This window comes from Aulonocara stuartgranti (assembly GCF_965226115.1).
Source record: "Aulonocara stuartgranti genome assembly, chromosome: 1".
NCBI lineage: Eukaryota > Metazoa > Chordata > Actinopteri > Cichliformes > Cichlidae > Aulonocara > Aulonocara stuartgranti.
This window is the reverse complement of record NC_138939.1, coordinates 24,837,224-24,857,557: the sequence shown is the minus strand read 5'-3', so window position 1 is coordinate 24,857,557 and position 20,334 is coordinate 24,837,224. Positions and strand designations below refer to the sequence as shown.

The window sequence follows — 20,334 nt, the reverse complement described above, 5'->3', positions numbered from 1 at the left end:
ATTTTCTGAAAAGCTGAGTTCACTTTCACCAGCCAAGCCTATTTGCTTATTGAAAAAACTGAACTTTTTGGAACAAAATAAAGTCTTGAACAAGCAATCCATGCTGGAAACCCCTCCAGTGTGGTTGAATTAAAACAATTCAGCAAACAAGAGTGGGCCAAAATTTCTCCACAGCGATGTAAAATACTCGTTGCCAGTTATTGCAAATGTTTGACTATGTCACAGTCACATGTCAGAAGCAGAAATGACGTCACTCCTAAGTTGAGCGTGTTCTATTACTAAAGTCAGAAAAGCAAGAAAAAAGAGGATTTGGTTTTCTTCTTAGCAAGGTAGACCTATTTGTGCATCACAAGCAGTACACCACAATGCTTGGATTTGAAAACACAACTGCAGCACATTCATGAACAGAGCCTGGTCAGCAGACTGCATATGCCTTATTTAGTGAGTCACAAATACAATGGAAAAAAACAATGGCAATACAAATTTCAAGTTTTACATTTTAATGTTTATGCGCATTGCCATAATCTTGGATTGTGAATTCAAGGTTGGTGGGGGTGCTCCGACTTTCCAAACTGGAAATCCATCTTGAAGGGTCATTCCAATTGGAAATTGGAAATTCTGACTTCTAACTTTAACTGGAAGTGTTAGTCTTAGAGTGCCCAATTTAATTCTCAGTAATATTTATTTTCAAAGCTTTTGTTACTTTAATTATTATTATTATTATTATTATTATTATCATTATAAACTGTATTATTATAGATAATGTGTGTGAAATACTGATTAGTTAAGCTAGGAAGTAGTGGAGTAGCTATAAAGGAACAAAAATGCAAATAAAATACATATATCCCCCAAGTATAGTCCTTAATTTGAACAGCTTTGCAGATTTTACAGTAGAAAAATAACTTATAGCTCAGCATTGGTCATAACATTTACTTATAAAATATGTTCTTTGTTATAGATTTAACTACTAAACAGCATTTAAAGTAGTGAAATGACATTAAGTGCTTAAATACCAATTTATGGTACACATAATGACACAGCTACACAAGGAGCCATTCAGCTGCATGGATAATGTGTGTTTAGTCTTCTGTTGAATATACAGGGCTTGCATACTTGTTTACAGTGTTCAAAGTTCAACAGTTTCTTGTAACTGAGTATTTTTCAATAGTCTTATGCCCACTTTTACTTTCATTTTCAGGGAAGTTTATTTTTATCCAGGCCTTTGCAAAGTAACAGTCTTTTGTTTCGTTTACTCTGGAAGTTGTGCAACATGTTTTTCAGTAATTTCTTTAGATTTCAGTCCACATTTGACCCGTTTTGCCTTATCTGCACGACGGTGGGCTTTGCAGAAAATTAAAAAGCACATCACTTGATGTGAAAACACCTCCAAACTGTGTTTTGTAAATGGCAGATTTATGAGTTTGTTGTGTCACCAAGTACTTGGACAGATGCAGTGCTGGGAAGTATGAGTTTAAGGTTTTTCTGCTGAACATGAGAAAACTCACCAAGTAAGACACTGATATAATCATGACACATTTTGAATCATGAAACTAAATTCTGAATCTGTTCCCAGTCTCTGACCTTGTTTTGTGCAGTGGCGAGAGACCAAAACAAAGCAGGGCTGGAATCCAATAATAAGGTTGCTTTGATACAGTTTTATTAAAACAAACATCAAACACAACAGCAAACAACTACATGTAAGTTATATATTAAAGATGGCATGTTTTATATACAAAGTGGAAACAAATGACAACCAGGAGAACCCTTAAGATGAGGAAATAAACAGGAGAACAATAAATGCTGTAATTATGACAGGTGTACACCTCTGATGACAACAGTGGTAAATTGAAGCAGGGCTTCGGAAATGCTCCAGATGGTGATTTAAACAAAGGAGATGAAACAGAATTTGATAGGAACACCTGAAGGCTCAGATATCTCCTCTGTGGTTTCTCCTGCCACAAACATTAATTTCAACTACTTGTTTTTAAACAATTTAGAGAGAGTACCATGTTTCAGCAGCAGCAGGGACAAAGATGCAGGTGGTCTCACAGCCTGGTCAGCAGTGACCATTTGTTTATTTTTCTACACAAACATAACCATCTGTTGCTCAACTCATGGCATGCACGCTGCAGAGCTCAGCTCCTTTTTGTTTCCACTTTCCTGGAAAACAACTTAATGCAGACAAAAACTGCTACACCTATGTCATCCAGCTTCCGGCTACCTCCCTGGTAAGCCAGCCTTTGTTGTGACTCACTAAAGCAATACCAGAACAAAATAGGTCAGGGTACAAACAAGAACACTGTAGGGATGAAAAGCTTAAAATCACTCTCTGCCTCCGTCTCTTCTTCTCCTCCTCTCTAGATTCTCTTTCCAAAATATCCCAAGAAGTTTCCCCTGTGGGACTGCCTAATTTTAGGGCTTTTTAATGCAATGTGGTTTTTTAAATTGGGTCACTTTCTGTACATGTGTGCCACCTCCAGGTCATCAACCACGGTAGTGATAGGAGGACACGAGTGGGACTTGATGCTGTTATGTTTGCTGAGAGCTTCGTCGAAGTCCAGCTGCTGGCTGTTGATACTGATCTCCATGCAGCCGTAGTAAAAGGCCGTCACAGGGGTGGTAGGCAAAGGGATGTCTTCTGAAGGAGAGAAACACAGTAACTGTTTGATGGGTTGTTATGACACCAAGTATCGTTGTTCATGTTACTTTCAATATGAATGGGTCCTTGTTTTGGTGCTTTTAATCTAGTGCAGTCATCTAGTTAAAGGTTTTCTGATTCCTTTCATTCTCAGCTCTGCTTAGTGCTAATCATGAAACATGAAAAACAATAAACACCTCCTGCTAAGCTTCAGCATGCCGTCACCATTGTCACTGTGACTATGGCAACATGTGGATATTAGCATTAGCAGCTCAAAGCACCACTGTTCACACAAGGCTCACAGATCCAGCAGGAAAGGCAACACATTCAAGAGGATAACCTGCATGAAAATCTCAAAACCCTTTATTCATTTTGATCACACATCAAATGCTTATGCTTAAATTCCTTCATAATTACTAACCAGGTATTCCACCAATGTATGTGCTGACAGGGTTTTGCATGGTGCTGTTGAGGAGTTCCAGCTCCTTCTGCAGGGCACTGGACTCCATGTAAGTCACACTGGAGGAGTCAGCTGAGATCAGGATTTCTGTGGGAGTCACGTTCAGCTGCACCATCAGCCGATCAGGGTAACACAGCATCACAGTGTCCAACGTGGCCACCGAGGCATCGTGCAGGAACACCTGCAAGTTCTGGAGAGCACATTGGTTTAAGGATGATAGACAGGTGCTTATTTTCAGCCAAAATGTGACCAAACTTACAGCAGCATCTTTTCCCTTTGGTAGAACAGCCACTGACAGGGGGACTGTGTTGTTGTAGACAACAGCAAAGAGGACACCTGTGCTGGTGGATGGACGAATGTTCATCTTTATATCCATTTTCCAGCTTCCAGAATCACCTGGTTACACACATGCATGCCAAGAAACATTTATTCCTTTTGTCAGGTTATAAATTTAGGATTCTCTACAAACTTTTAACAAAATAACTTCCCACAGGTCTGTTATATCATTCTCAAAATTACATGGTTGTAAACTCATAGAGGGTTCTGTTATAATGTGGAACACAGACACGACCAGCCTATACATGTCAGCAATGCAGCAACTTTGGCCTTTGACCATCAGTCATTCAGTCATGGATCTAAATATCCAACGGCTGTTAGTTATAATGTCCCCAGTGATTTGTTTCCAGCATCATCTCACAGATCAAAAGTCAGAGAGGTTCCCACTCACTCTAAAGGACACACCCTGGACTTGGTCTGCTGTTCTGGTCTTACTCCCTCGAATCTTTCTGCTACTGAAATCCCCATAACTGACCACTTCCTCCTTTCATTTAACCTCACTCTCTGCTGCTCTTCTACCAAGCCAACCCGTCTCATCTCGTTCCGCAACATCAAGAACATTGATATGGACATTCTCACTACCAGTTTGGACAATGTTCAGACTCCGGACTTCTATTCTACTCCTGATGATTTGTTGTTATATTATAATAATTCTCTACGCACTGTCCTTGATTCTCTGGCTCCTGTAAAAACCCACTCTGTTTCCTTCGCTCGCTCGCTCGCTCTGCTCCCTGGTTTACCTCTGACCTCCGAGCTCTGAAGGCCAAAGCTCGGCAGCTAGAGCGTAAATATAAGAAATCTGGTTTAACTGTTGATTCAGAAATCTATAAATACCACGTACTTCAGTATAAAGACTCCATTACCATGCCAAACAAAGCTTCTACTCTGGTATTATCAGTTCTTATGAGGGTAATGCAAGGACTCTGTTTTCAGTTTTCAACAAGCTAATTCAACCCCCCAACGCTTTACCACCGCACTTCTATTCCTCTGAAACATGCAACTCCTTGATGCTGTTCTGGACTACGAAAATCAATAACATCCACCAGCAACTCAGATCAAATGTTGTGTCTACGCCCTCTCCAGAACCTCTTCTCCTTTTTGAGCCGTTTTCCACTTTTCATCTTCCTGATTTATCTGATATTTCCGAGTTAATATGTAAATCAAAGCCTGCCACATGTCATCTTGACCCCATGCCCACGGGGCTTGTGAAATCCTGCCTCTCTTCTTTACTCCCACTCATTTCTGCCATCATTCACTCTTCTCTCACCACCGGTATCGTTCCCTCCTTATTGAAGACTGCTCTAGTCACTCCTATACTGAAAAAACCTTCTTTAGATCCTAACAACTTTAACAACCTCCGTCCGATTTCCAATCTACCCTTCATTTCTAAGATACTCGAAAAAGTGGTTGCAGCTCAACTTCATTTACACCTGGTTAATAATAACATCTACGAGAGATTTCAATCTGGCTTTCGCTCATGTCACAGTACCGAAACTGCTCTACTTAAAGTCACTAACGATCTTCTAATCGGAGCTGACTCTGGTCTTCTCACCATTCTCGTCCTTTTAGATCTGAGCTCAGCCTTTGACACCATTTCTCACTCTGTCCTTCTAAGCAGACTTTCCTCTCTCGGCATCTCTGACACACCCCTCGTCTGGTTTCAATCATATCTCCTCGACCGCTCCCAGTTTATTCAACTAAGATCATTCCGCTCTCGTCTATTCCCCGTCACCTCTAGTGTACCCCAAGGCTCAGTTTTAGGCCCTCTTCTCTTTATAATATACATCCTCCCTCTAGGTACCATCTTCCGCAAATTTGATCTTCAGTTTCACTGTTTTGCTGATGACACCCAATTATATCTCTCTTGCAAACCTGATTCCTCCCTCCCACCTTCTTCCCTTACAGAATGTCTATCCGAGTTAAAATCCTGGTTTACCTCTAATTTTCTAAAGCTCAATGAGGATAAAACTGAGATCCTCCTTATTGGCACCAAATCCAACCTTTTGAAGGCAAACCATTTCTCACTCACCATCGATAACTCCACAGTTTTCCCTTCTCCTCAGGTTAAGAGCCTTGGTGTCATCCTAGACAGTTCACTTTCCTATAAATCTCACATCAATAATCTCACCCGTTCTGCCTACTTCCATCTACGTAACATTAACAGATTCCTTCCTTCTCTTTCCACCCAGTCTACGTCCATTCTTGTACACAGTCTTGTTATTGACTATTGCAATTCTCTTCTGCATGGTCTCCCCCAAAAATCCCTCCATAAGCTTCAACTGGTTCAGAACTCTGCTGCTCGCATTATCACCAGAACCCCCTCCTACCAGCACATCACCCCTGTTCTTCAGGAACTTCACTGGCTCCCTGTGAAATTCCGGATAATTTTCAAACTTCTTCTGCTCACCTTCAAGGCCATTCATAACCTAGCTCTTTCTCACCTTTCTGACCTGTTAACCACCACTTGTTCTGCCCGTTCACTTCGTTCTTCTTCTTCTATCCAGCTTACTGTACCTTCCTTCCGCCTCACCACCATGGGAAGCAGAGCTTTCAGCTGCTCTGCTCCCAGGCTGTGGAACTCTCTGCCCCCTGAAATAAGAAATATTGGTTCTCTCCCCCAGTTTAAATCCCAACTCAAAACTCATCTGTTCAAATCTGCATATTCACTGTGAATCCACTGTTTGTTCATTTTATCTTGTGCTTGTATTTTATTGTTCTTATTCTCCCATTGTTTTACTAAGTGTTTTATTCTATTGTAAAGTGTCCTTGGGTGACTTGAAAGGCACTCATAAATAAAATTTATTATTATTATTAGGGCTGAACGATTATGGAAAATAATCTAATTGCGATTTTTTGCCCCAATATTGCGATTGCGATGCGATATGCGATTATTTTTTAAGGTATTTGTCTTCTGTATTATTAAACAAAGACAAGCAATACATCATATAGTATGGCCAATACTATATTACATTAATTTTAAACTGTTCTTTCCTGGAAGACAGACCTCTGTTATGATGACATGAGGTGATGCATGAATTGATGACTGACATTTTTATTTAACTTCTTCAATCACAACAGTATATTTGAACATACACAATAGTTTATTTTTAGCTTACAAACATCTGAGCATAAAGTGCTGACAAGGAACCCTGGTGTAAACATTAAAATGAAAGTCAGTACAATGTGCAGATTGCAGAAATATACATAAAAAAAATCAGTGGCTTTACCACACTCAGTTTTTCGACATCTGTGAACTACTAGACAGTCATTCAATTAAAAAATAATATTAAATAAATAAAACTAATAAATAAAAAATACACACATCTTACTGATCTCTGCAGTCAGTAACATTACACATAAAGTGCAAACATAATAGCAATTGTATAAACACACACACAAACACGCCTTTAAAGTTTAAAGGCGTGAAATTGGACGGTCTAGCCTTCTGATTAGCTAATCAGAAGGCTAGTTCTGATTAGCGTCACCGCTGTCTCGGTGGAGTTTAATAAACTCGGCCGTCTGCTTCTTGCTATCTAAAATATAACCAGACACTGGTGTAAATTCTCGACTGTCTCATACTTCTGTTTAATAAGTTTTCTGTTTGACGTTTAGTCAGCTGTGTGAAAACCAAGGAGGAACCCACCCGGGGGATTAATAAAGTTTTATTTTATCTAATCTAATAACTTTAATCTCAGCCAAACCGATTTACTCACGAACAAACAAAACACTGAAAAAAGCCCAACAATAACATTTTTAGGTTGTCTAAGTGACTTATATATTACGTTTAACCCGAGCAGCGAAACTCCGCGGTGATCTGAAAATGATGTGCCGGGAGTTGTGCCGTTCTCGGCCGCATCAGTAACCCTCGAGCTCCCGGCTAGCTGTCGAGCTGGTGGGTAGCAGACGCCTCTGAAAACGTCGAAGCACTTTTGCAAATATGGGATATCTTGATAAACCGAGCAGATATTTGATGTTTACACAACTACTTTCTCGCCTGAAAATATGTTAAAAGTTTATTTTGTGACCCAGAAAGATTAGTATGAGTAATTTTAAAACTTAGTAGCGGCCGCCATTGCTGGAAACTGGAGTTTGGCTGGGCCGCGCTATGAATTCTGGGATATGGTAGTAATTTGGACAGCCTTCGGCGCGTCGCTGTGACGTAATCGGTCTACAAATGCGGCCTCAGGAGGATGCAGCCCATGAATTGTATAATATAATCGCAGTATAATCGCAGCCTTTGCGGTTAGAAAATTGCACTTGATCATGTCGCGATATTATCGCAAATGCGATATATCGTTCAGCCCTAATTATTATTATTATTATTATTATTTAATGAACATGACTGTGAATTCAGTGTACTGCAGTGACCTCTGCAGTCACCTGATCTAACCAGGAAACCTCTGGGATATGGCAGAACAGAAGATTGGCAGCATTAACGTGCAGCTGAACAATCTGCAAAAATGATGTGTGATGAAATCAACATGGAGCAGTGTCTCAAATTAGTGGAACAGCTTGTGGGATCTATAACACCATCAAATGAAGCTGTTTTGAGAAGAAGGCCTTATCCAGTGTTAGTATGGCTTTCTAATGACGTGCTGGGTAAAAGTCTAAGATCTGGCCAATGTATATGGCCGTCACATGATTTTCACAAGCAGATCATTCAGTTCCGGAGCCCCTTGTTCCTTCTATATGTAGCAATGGGAGTTTCTGTATCAAATAAGCTTTTTTATAGTTCTGTATTGTCATGATCCAGCTCAAGATTAATCACGAAAAATGGTAGAGACACAACTTGAAGAAAAAATTAAGAAGGATCTACTTTCAGTCGCTCCTTTCTTCACAAGAAGTAACTCCACATGTTTGATTTGGCAGATATTCACACCAGATGTTGGGAAGGACCAACCTTAAAGGGATTTGTCTCTCCTCTCAGGATTTACCGAATTGTTAGCGAAATTAAGCAAAGACCATAATTAACTTAACGAGGCATGCTAATCAGTGTGTCAGCAGGTGTGTCGTGTTGTGTAGGGTAAACCTAAAGTAACCAGGCAGAAGTCAACCAAACAACATCAAGATAATAATAACAATAATTGTTATGATTCAGGGCCATGCATCAGGATTCATGAACTGTGTCTCATGTTATGTCCAGGTTACCTGTAGGCTGGGGACGTAACATGATAATGCAATGAACAGGTGACCTATCCAGGGTGGCCACACACTGGCATATGCTGGTAACGCAGCAAAAAAGGTTTGCTAGTCAAGCTCTTGGATATGGGAGGTCTGGGAGGTGCAGTACACCAGAGCAAGCAACGACATCGAAAAAATAGTTCCTTGTAATGCTACGTTATTTCGAGAACAGAAAGAGTAACCTCAGGTGCACTTTACCTCTCCAACATTGGTGCTCTCTGAGACACACAACAGACACACAGCATACTTTATGTTACTGTTGTGGGTATCACTGGGATGTACAGTATGTCTCTTTAGAATTCCTGCTGCTGATAGATGCAAATGAAAAAACTTCTAAAGGTATCTGGAAAAAGTCTGTTAGTCCAAAATTTTTTTTTTTATTTTTTGTCTATTTCTTTAGGAACAGTTGGATGGATAAGGGTGGCTTTGGTGCTCGGGGTTTCCATGTGCACCTGGGGACAGTTTACTTTATCAAGCTGGTGTATCTAAGGAGTAGCATGGCAACTGTTTCCTGCCTGATCATTGTTTCAGCCTCTTTGGTAAAAAGCCCATTACGACAATGTTCTGATTAATATTTTGACATTATTAGTGATCTTCATCACTGCAGAGTCTCGTCTCTCAAGACTGCATAACTGTTTATGCACCAGGAGAACAGTGCCAGCCAGCATTCCTCTCTCCGGACCAACACGTCAATGTTCAACCTGTCTGCAGGATTACTTACCCGGATTATTGCTTACCAGCTGCCTACCCCTTTCCTCCTCGTCTCATCTGCCTCTCCTAAATTCCCAGCTGCCTACCTGCTGTACATCGCCCGCTTCTTCAGTAAAAAGTGTGATGAGTAAGCTCTCATTAACAGTACACAATGTTTACCCTTCACCAGCCTCTAACTGATGTTTTCCCTTTTCCATCAGATTCCTCAAGCTGATCACATCCCTTTGAATCCGCTTTTAGCAGAAGATAACAGTATGCAGTTGTCAAGGGAGCCCCCCAGTGGACTGTTATCTTTAGACTTCTCCAGAGGGTTGATTTTAACAGACCACTCCAATCACATGAAAAAGATCTTATCGTAAGATGATAGTAAGGGCTAAAACATAAAACCTATGAAACTTCATAAAACCTATGAAGCGCCTTGAGGCCACTTTTGTTGTGATTTGGCGCTATATAAATAAAATTGAATTGAATTAAAAACTTTATAGTGAATTGAGGTCATCCTTGCCTTTGATGAGAAAAGTGGACCCAAAACATGCCAGCAAAATGTCTCTCACGGCTCATAAAAGATCACAGGTCTTCCTTTAATGCATCATATGATAAGTTTAGATCTATATCAGCTGTATCAGCAGGTCTTTGCACAAACCTAACAGGACTAGCTGTGTGGTATTTTACACTCACTATGTTCCTGTGTTAATTCAGAGTTCTCAACCCACTGCATTAATTCCCCTCTTAAAGACTTTAAACCAGGGAACTGCACAAAAACTAAATTTAAGAGCTGCTGCTGTAATGCCTTTAAGCTGTTGGTGTAGACCAAATGCAGACGCCAAATGTTCCCTGAGGGATTAATAAAGTGTAACATAACTTACTCACTGTAGTCTATGTTGAAGTGTGCTAGTCCCTCCCCGGTGAAGAAAGATCCTCGTTCTACATGCACGAAACAGTGTTTACTTGTCTTCTGCTGGATGACCTCCTTTACCCCAGACGCCCCCTGATTCATCAAGTTCCAACCCCGGATGCAGCCATCCAGCCTGGGGTTGATCTGATAAACAAACAGTGCAGTAGCGTGAACTTCTGCTCTTTAACACAATGTCTCAGCCAACAAATTTAAATTCACACAGGTTTAGTTAACACTAAAATCCCCTCCCTGCTGTATCTTGTCTCCTGGGAAGGTTAGTTATGTGTGAATGCCTTGGAATGAACAGCTTACAGGCTTGATGACATTGTCGGTGCGGTTAGGCAGGCCAGCGATGTAAACTTTGGTCTCCAGCTTGCCATTGACTGATGTGAAGAGACTCTCGGGGCTGTTAATGCTCATCACAGCTTCCCTGCTGATCTTCACACTGATGCTGCTCTCCAGCTCATCCACAGAGATCTGTGTGTCACACGTAACACTAAATCATAATACAGCACGTCACTGTTATCATGTACTTTGCACACTACATGTTACCACAGCGTAATAGACTTCTCATCATTTTAGTTCGTCAATTTAGTCTTAAGGATTTATGTTCACTATATGATAACAAAGTGACAGACTTTCTCACCACATGCCATTGTCCATCATTGATTGCTTTTCCTCCGCTGGTAACCTTAGATGTGTGCTGGTTTTTGAACTGGACTTCAATGCGACCACCCCTGAGTCCCACCATGAACCACGAGCCTTCAGAAGACTCAGCATACAGAACAACTCCCTCTGGGTCAAAAGTACGCAAGTCAAACTCGGCTGCAAACCTACCAGGAGGAAGACAGGTAAATTTACACAGTAACTAGAATACGGCCCTTCTCATTAACCTGCAGGTAGTGATGAATAACATGTAAGACCCTAGCTGTGCCTTATTACTTGTTACCACTGCAAAAAAAAGTAAGGGCAGCATTGTGCACAATTTCCAGAATTACCTGTCTCTTTGAATTATGGCCATGTACCATGACCCCCTCCCCACAAAAAAAACATACCACCTAAATTTCACAAATGTTCTTTTCCAAGTTGTCTTCTTGGGCAGCAGTGTATTGTTTTAACCACTTTTAGATCCCTCCACTAAAGTCCAGGTAGGACCGCAAACCTTGTGCATCTGCAGTGCACAATGGATCTCAACAAAGTAGCAACCCTGTAACTTGATTTTCAGATGGTGTGCAGGGCTCGCAAAATTTCACAATGCCTGGTAGCCCTTCGGGCAGGAACTCTTCAGTTTTTGGTAGCCCAAAATAAATTTAAGTAGCCCGAATAAAAAAAAGAGATTATTTTTAATGTATAATATTGTAAAGGAAACAAAACATCAATCAAAAAAATTGTTAAAACAAATTACAACTACTGTATAATAATTACAATAATCAACTAAAATATTTTGTTCTAATTGAACAGAACTTTCTGTGAACTTGTAAGAACTGTGTCTGTGTCAGATTCTGAATCTGAAAGAGAGGAGATCTCTGCACAAGCAATCTACCTTGCTACCCCGGTGTTCTGCAAGCCACATTTTTAGATCCATCCATTCTTGTAGAATTTTCTCTTTCTCTTCCTCATCTAGCAAAAAGGCAAAATGTGTGACAAGATAATACACCTCTTCAGCCCCATAATTTGCCAGCTCTTCTCTGGGGTAGGGAAGAGTGGAAGGGTCAAAAACCTTGAAACAAGAGAGAGGCTTTTGTCCATGTACTTGACTGTTTTGTCAATAATCTTCTGAATCGCTGCACCAAAGCTGTCTCTGCAATTAAACGTCACTCACCAATCAGTACTACCGCTCTTTATACACAGTTTGTGCGATCGCACTGAGTTCGTAACTGAGTTACAAGATTCTAAAAGTAATTCATTACTTGAAAAGTAACTATTGCGTTACTTTTAAAAAAAATGTTTATCCCTCTGGGGTCCAGGGTATAACTGGCCATTTTTAAACACTTTTGATTTTACCTCTACATTTCACCTTTGAAAACTATTTACTTGCCTTGTTTGGTATCATCCTTTTCAGCACAACCTCACATGGCTGAATTTACAGTTATGTTTTCATTTTGACATACTGTATTAACACAACTGATCTAAAATCAGACAAAAAACATAAAATCCGAGTAGAAGGAGTTATATTTTTTACTGTAACAACCACAAACATGTTTAATCTTATTTCATAACTTTAAATGCAAATTTAATTTTTGTCAATTTTAAAATCATATGCACCATTTACCTTTTACCCCCTTTTTTAATAACCATTTCAAACTATTTAAATAACAATCAGGTGTTCTGCATTCAATAAGATGCCACACAAATTATTTGTGCCACTCCAAACATTTCTGCCCACTATAAAGGAGAACATCACAGCCTGATACCTGCAGGTCTGACAGCAGGAGGTGTACCACTCCTCCTGTTTTCTACCTGGAGACAGCAGTCGCCTCATTGTTCTGACACACAACACAAAACTATCCACAACACTACACACTAACTACACAAGACAACACATGAACTACACACCCCAAACACGCTAAACGTCACGCTAAATCTCTCACATCTCAAAACTCGCTCTCTCGCTGCTGTCTTTCTCTCTCCCTCTCTCTCTCTCTCGCCGTCACTCCTAAAACTTCCCCCCTTCCTAAACAACCAAATGTCATGTTGCCATATCATATTTGATTGGTCGACATGGTGCATTTTTCCACCAACACAAAAGGGGTGTTTTTTGTTTTGTTTGTTTTTTTGGTCATAAGCAGAGAGTGCTTGCTAGCACTGTCCTTAGACAGTAAACGTGACGAAACTATTTAGGAAAAAACACAGCGTATATATTGCTTATCATGACTCTGGTTTTACGCACAATTTAAAAACTGGTATATATCACCTTGTTGGTTTGTCATCTTAAGTGTCATCTAACCACGACTACTTTATTCTTCCTCAGTCAAACACCAGCACTCATGCGATTGTTTTGCCCCCTAGCTCCAGGTGTTGCGGCAATCACTGCTAGAAAGTGATTGCCCCGCGCGGGAGCGTGCGCAGCTGCTTAAAGCTGTAGCGTCCAGATTACTTATGTAGGCAGCTACTTCCGTGCAACTGATATAAGATGCAGTAAGCTGAACACAGCTTCAACCGTCTGTTTGTTGAAAAATAGTAACCGCATTTTCTTGTTAGTAACGCTAACGGCGTTGTAACGACAGAAATAGTAAGTAGTTAGATTACTCGTTACTAAAAAAAAGTAACGCTGTTACTTGTAACGCCGTTATTTCCATCACTGGCTATGAGACCCTGTTGATTCAGGGCTGAGACAACAGTGAAAACCTTTAGCATAAAAAAGTAACATCTTTGCACTACATGTATTGTGACTCTTGGTCCTCTACATTAATACGTGTGTGTGTTTCTGTGTGTGTGACAAACACCTACTTTGTGTTCTCCGGCAGGCGGAAGCGCAGGTAGATGACAGGAAGGCCTGCGAACTGCTCTCCCAAGTAAAGCATCTCAGGGTGTTTTTCCTCAAGCAGGTTGAGACACACGGGGATCCTCTTGCAGTTCTGCCTATCCTGTGCCAGATGCAAACCCTGGCGACCATCGCAGTAGCACAAATAGCTGCCCTGAGTGTTTATACAAACCCCCTTGCACACGTTCATCTCACACTCGTTCATGTCTGCAATGACAGGTTGGGAAGACTTTATTAGCAGTGACCCTTGATTCTGCGTCTGGGTGATAAATTTGAAAGCTTACCATCACATGTCCTGGAGGTGAAGTTATATTTATATCCCACAGGACATCTGCAGTCGTAAGTGCCTGGTATGTTGACACATTCAGCTTGCCTTCCACAGATGCTGCGGTATAGCAGGCATTCATTGACATCTGGAAGGTGTGATGGGAAAAGTGACGATGAGCAAACAGAGTGGTTGGAATCTGAACTTCAGAATAAGGAAGTAAAGTGTCATTTTTGCTACTCGGATGAAGTACAATTAATACACATAAAAGACAATCTGATTTCTTTTAATGTTTCAAATGAAAAACACACTTTAATGAATTGCCTTACTGTAGTGCAAGCAGAGATACAGACAGGTGAAAAAGAAGGATTTCGTAGGTCTCTGTGCAGTCGTTTAGTAGAAATAACTTGTAGTAATTGTTTTCTGTGTTTATCAGTTTCTCACATTGCTGTGAAGGAATTTGGACCATCTCTTCTTTACATCATTGCCTCAGTTCATTCAGGTTTGTGAGCTTTTCTCTTAAGGTCCCGCAGCAGCATTTAGTTAGGTTGAAGTCTGCACTTTGACTGGGCCATGGCAGCACCTTGAGTCTTTTTAAAAAAAAAAAACATGCTGTTGTTGATTTGCTGCTCTGCTTGGGATCATTTCCCTGTTGCATGACCCAATTTGGACCAAACAGTCCCACATTTAACTCCAGATTACTTTGGTACACAGAGGAGTTCAGAGCAGACTTAACGTCTGCCAGGTGCCCAAATCATCTCCCCTCCACAACCGTGCTTGACAGATGGTGTGAGGTGTTTGTGCTGATATGCTGTGTTTGGTTTTCTCCAAACATGATAGATAGATAGCATAAAGAATAAAAATAGTATACAGTAAATTCTGGCCAATGATCACTCCAGCCTTGTGAATATTTTTTTTGATCCTGAAACAGAGTGCTCTCTGCCAATGCAAACTGAACACTCTCTGAGAGATAGTCAGCAATCCAGGAGACAGTGTCAAGGTCCCTGGGTCTTTGACACAGGTTCTGGGCTAGTTGCTGTTTTCTGGTTTTGTATTTCGATTATTTTGTATTTCAGTTTTTACATTAGTTGATAAGTTTATTAATCACCTTTTAGTTTTCCTATTCTGTCTTTCCAGTCGTGTCTCTGTTTCCTATCTTCTGTCTTTGTGTCAAATGTATATATCTTAGTCCTGGTCTCAGCATTAGTTATTTTCTGTTTTATTTTGATAATGTACATGGGATGAGAGAATATGCTAAATTTTGCTTCTCTTTTCTCATTATCCCTGATCAGCGTCATCTGTGCCACGTTTCCTCATTATCCTCAGTGTGTATATTTTGTCTAAGTCTCAATCCAGTTAGTTAGTTAGCTGTTTTTCTCTGTCAGGTTTCCAGCATTAAATAAGACTCTGATTTTTAGGAGGGGGGGGGGGGGGGGGTGTTCTGTTGAATAATGCACTTTGGATCATGCCTCCCTCATGTGACAGACAGTAGATGATGTGACACTCATCCTAAAAAGTGTCTGACTCAGGAGAGATGGTTAAATGGTATTAAAGAAACTGGAAATATCAAACAACATGATTCTCCCAATGCCAGTGGAAGTGAGCATGCTACAGCAGGTAAATAACAACATCCTCCATATGAGGCTGGTAAACAAACTGAAAAGGCTCAAACGCATATTTCACTTGAGAGCTAAGCCGGGCCAGAACCAGTTCTCCAGCATTTTCATAACATGTGACATCAAGGTACATGGTCTGATGTTGTTAAGCCCTGATGGAGCAGCTTTCATTGGTACTAGTACTACACATGGCGTCTTTCTTCCACGGCACTAGAACCTTTTGAAGAGGTGAAGAGATGCTGCAGGATGCCAGACAGCACAGTGCATCAGGATCCTGGGATTGATGCCATCGGAGTCTGCAACCTCGCCTTGATGTAGCTGTTCCAGCAGTGGGGTCAGTTTCTCTGAGCGTTGCACGGTCTGAACTTGGGTTGAATTTGGTCACATTGTGCCAAACGTCTGCTTTTACAGAGTTTTCATAAAACTGCACAGAGTCCTTTGAAAACTTCCATTTTCACATAGCTGTATGCGCACAAAAGCTGCTTTCACAGACGTACTGGTTACTTTGGGAGGTTAACAATACACTTCCACATGCACACTTCCATTACATACTTATTTATTCTATATTTGCTACAACGACTATTGAGTATTAATGCAAATTAAAGACAGTCTGAAAATCTCATCATGGTTTCTCAGAAAGGGTAGACAGTGACCCCTGTGACACTATTTTACAGGAATATAAACATTTTCTAAACAAAAACGTAGACTGTGCTCAAGTATGGGAAATCTTATCACAGTGGTGATAAGATTTCTCTCTGGGGAGCTCAAAGATTCTTTTGGCATCTCCGGAAAAATGGAATCCAAAAATTATCAAAAATTTAATGCATATAAGTAAATAATTTCTAGTTATCGTAACTGGCAGATTGATTTTAATAAAATATCTTGAATCCCTAAATAATAGGTTATAATAACTGATTTCTACTGACAGGCTGTGTTATCTAACAGTCCATCAAAAAATAAATAAATAAAGAGGGCAAATTTATCAGTCTGACTCAGTACATGTTTGTGAAGACTTTGAACTCAACATGCAGTGGTCAGCCTGAAAGACTAACAGTGACTAGATTGCCCACACACACCAAAACAAGATGCAGAGAAATCAGGCAACGATAAGCACGGACAGTTTAAGCATGTTTTTACAGCTCTGAGCTACGAGCCTGCTGGTGTGTTTACAACAATCAGGATGAACCATCTTTTCAGATGTTAAAAGCTTTCCCCTTCCTCTTACATAAGGAGTCACCTCAGGTCAGCTTTGCAAAAAACAAGTGGTGTGGCCCCAGAGGGTAACAGCTGGAGGAGCTGATCTTTTTTTAAAATTTGTTTTGCAATGCATCCATATGAATAAATAAAAAAGAAAGTAATTAGAATTATATCCTGTATGCTCAGCTGCCATGTAAAACTCTGCTGGTGACGTGTCTCCAACAGAGGGACCGTAAAAAACAGAGCTGGCACACACAAACAAGTGTATATAAGGAAAATCAGTTAAGCCTAATTATTATTAAAATGACCATCCAGTAGAGTCTTACCCATGCAGTTGATGTTGTCGGTGAGTATGTAGCCTTCTTCACACATGCAATGGAAGCTACCTGGGATATTCTGACATATTTGATTACATCCGGCATGAAGTTCAGGATCTGAACACTCATCGACGTCTGCCCAATCGATACGCCGCACAAAAATAACAGCAGCAGGTTCCATAGATTAGGAATGAATGATTGCTGGATGTATTTTGGTAAAAAATGATGAAAAATGTTTAAAATGCCAAAAGACTAAATGAGAACTCACCTTCCTCACAGCGCAGCCCCTTCCAGCCCTGCTTGCACACACATGTGAAGGCAGCCATGCCGTCCTCGCAGCGCTCTGAACCCTCCTTGTAGCATGGAAACGGCGTGCACTGATTACTGATCTCTGGTTTTGGAAACACAGCATTTGACAGCTACAGAGAAGTGTAACAGGCATATAAAAAGCTTAGTTTGAGGTTTAAGCTCACCTTTCACACAGGCACGTAGGTTAGAGGGGATGCCGGCATCTGAGTGCTGGCTATTTATGCCGACACGGTGTGAACCCAGACACGCTGCAGAAAAAAATGAGCGTTTATTTGAGACAAACAGTTCAAAATAGACAAAAATATTAAGAAATGTGATTCATTTAGCAGACTTACCAACATATTTAGGGTAAAAGTATTCCTGCAAAAAAGAAAAAAGGAAAAAAAAAGGCTGTTGATAGTTTGGTATTTACTGATAAGGACAGAAAGGAGAAAATGCAGCTGCATCTTTAGCTTTTACTATTTTACAGCAAGAGCCCAAACAGATGAAACGGAGACATTTAGAGACAAAATCAGAGCAAGAGATAAGGCTGAGATGGTTTGGACATCTGCAGAGAAGGTATGGTGGATATTTTGGCAAAAAAAAATAATGACTAGGGAGCTGCAGGACAGGATTAAAAACACAGAGAGGATTTATGGATGCAGTGAAGGAGGGTTGATGTGACAGGGGAGGATGCTAGGGATAGGGTGAGATAGAGGTACATGATCCTCTGTGGTGCCCCCTAAAAGGAGCTGAAGATGAAGAAGCAGTAAATACTTGCAGTACAGATCTTTTTTCCCCTACTATAACTGAGCTTTTTCTTTCTATTTTGTACAGTATTTTATTCTATTTTGTTGGTACTTTATTCTATTGTATATAGTATCTCGTTCTTGCTGTATAGTATGTTATTCTATTTAATCTTCTCCTATTCTATTGAGTTTTTCTTAACTTTTACTGCTCTTAAACTTGTACTTTCTGTCGTGACCAAAAAACTTCCCACGTGTGGGACTAATAAAGGTTTATCTTATCTCTTATCTTAAACGACTTGGAGCTCCCTAACCACCGATTACACACCCTCGTTACTGTGTTACTAATCACGTTCATTAAAGCTCTGTGCCTTCATAATGTCATTAGTAACACATGCTGGATAACAGCCAAAAATCCAATCCACTGTTATAATTTTTGCTGCTTTTTTCATCTTCTTCTTCACTGCCATCTAGTCACTTCAGTTTGACCTGGCTTTCCCTGTCAGCTCTCACCGTCTCCGGTTGGTTCTCAAAGATCTCCCTGGCCTCCTCCTTGTTGCACAGCTCCTCGATGCACTCCCTTTCCAGGTTGCCCTTCTTGCTCTCCTCAAACATTGAGTTGGCCCTCCTGTGCCTGCTCAGGAACTGCGAGGCTGTGCTCTGGCTCAAGACTATGGGAGACACAAACACTTATGTGTACAGCGCATGCATGTAGCACATCTTTTAACTGTGAGCTCTGTTTTGAGTCCAACAAACCTATTGCTGGTTAATATAAACACCTGTAACAACATTACAATAAAATGAAATGACTGATGCCCGTAGGAATTAAAGCCTCCTCTGTCATGACAGCTCTCCCGAGGCTTCTGCCTAAATGGATGAAGAGGGCAGCTTAATTTCATTTAGATGAATTGGCCCGAAAAGAGGTAGGGAGTGTTATTGCGAAACCGCCATTTCTCAGAAATGACCCCTAGTTGCTGTAACAAGCACTTCACGTTGTTTTCCAAGCATTGTTTCATGGTGAACAACGGAGCCATGTGACCCTCACATATGCTAAAAGTGATTACAAAAATATTGAAGTCCTGAAACGGTTCCCAGCTGGTCTCATCCAGTCTGTGAACTGCTCTCTTCAAACTGGGACATTCTGACTAAACACTACAATCCAGCTCAACACGTAAAACCGCAAAACCTCAAGCGTACTTACACCGATAAGCATCGACCAGCGTCACCAGTAACACGAGACAAGCCAGGGGTTCCCCAAGAGCCCTCTTCTTTCTCCACATAGTCGAGCCGTTCCTCCTGCTAGGCCACGGTTTGGATGCGAGTAGAGACTGGCTGAGCGGCAGGTCCGTTAGGGAAAAAACTTTATTCTTCCCGAAAGTGTTTTTCGTCGGGTGAGATGGGGGGAGCACAGGCAGCTGCCAGCAGAGCGGGACACGGAGGGGTTATGTGTGTGTGTGTGTGTGTGTGTGTGTGTGTGGAGCGTGAGGAGAGGGGAGGCAGCTAGGGAACGCTGCACGCACGCTCACGCGCTCTGTGCCGTTATTTTTTCCCCCGAGCGTGCGCGTGCGGCTCGGCTCAGGCTGAACTCATGCAGAAAATAGGTTTACTAAAGGAGGCCCGGGACACACTGTGTAGGTAAATAACCACAAAACTCTGTGCTGAACAGGCTGCTCTAGTATCAGGAATAGTTATAATACTTTTAATTATTCTTAAAGTCCAAATTATCATTAATACCCCCCCCCCCCCCCCACCGCGCGCACACACACACACACACACAAACGTCACGCCAAAAAAGACGAGAAAAAAATGGCGCAAATGTCTCGCCGTTGCTAAGCATCCAAGAAAAGATGGCACTGCTAAACTACTATAAATGTTTTTTTAATTATTATTATATTATTTCACTAGATTATGATAGATTATAATTTTGTAGATTATAATATGTAGTAGATTTAAAAAAAAAAAAAGCTGTATATTAGGTTTCACATTGCCACTTACCTCACTTTATAATTTCACGTGTAACATTTAAATTATCTGTTATGGCATCAGGTGAAAGATTCCTACTTCGTGTTTAAGGTGGGCCTTTTTTGGAGTGTAATGTGCTCTGAGTGCTAATAATGATAGCAATAACGTCTTTATCAGTGAGATGCTACAAGATTGGCATACTTAGGCAGGGCAATTCTAACAAAACAATATAAATCTG

The 20,334-nt window shown here is 40.8% G+C and overlaps 1 protein-coding gene across 1 annotated transcript; it reads right to left on the bottom strand.

Annotated features, from left to right (window-relative positions):
• Window positions 1-1,635: 1,635 nt before the first annotated feature.
• pros1 (protein S) lies at window positions 1,636-19,887 on the bottom strand. The gene is made up of 14 exons (XM_082538633.1): window positions 19,336-19,887; window positions 18,648-18,805; window positions 17,745-17,769; window positions 17,574-17,657; window positions 17,369-17,491; window positions 17,110-17,235; window positions 13,990-14,118; window positions 13,672-13,912; window positions 10,868-11,054; window positions 10,534-10,698; window positions 10,197-10,365; window positions 3,358-3,494; window positions 3,060-3,288; window positions 1,636-2,638 (listed from the first exon to the last, which is right to left on the bottom strand). Exons 1-14 carry the CDS (start codon window positions 19,412-19,414, stop codon window positions 2,451-2,453), a joined length of 2,040 nt encoding a protein of 679 aa, XP_082394759.1. The 5' UTR covers window positions 19,415-19,887; the 3' UTR covers window positions 1,636-2,450.
• Between the last annotated feature and the right edge of the window lie 447 nt (window positions 19,888-20,334).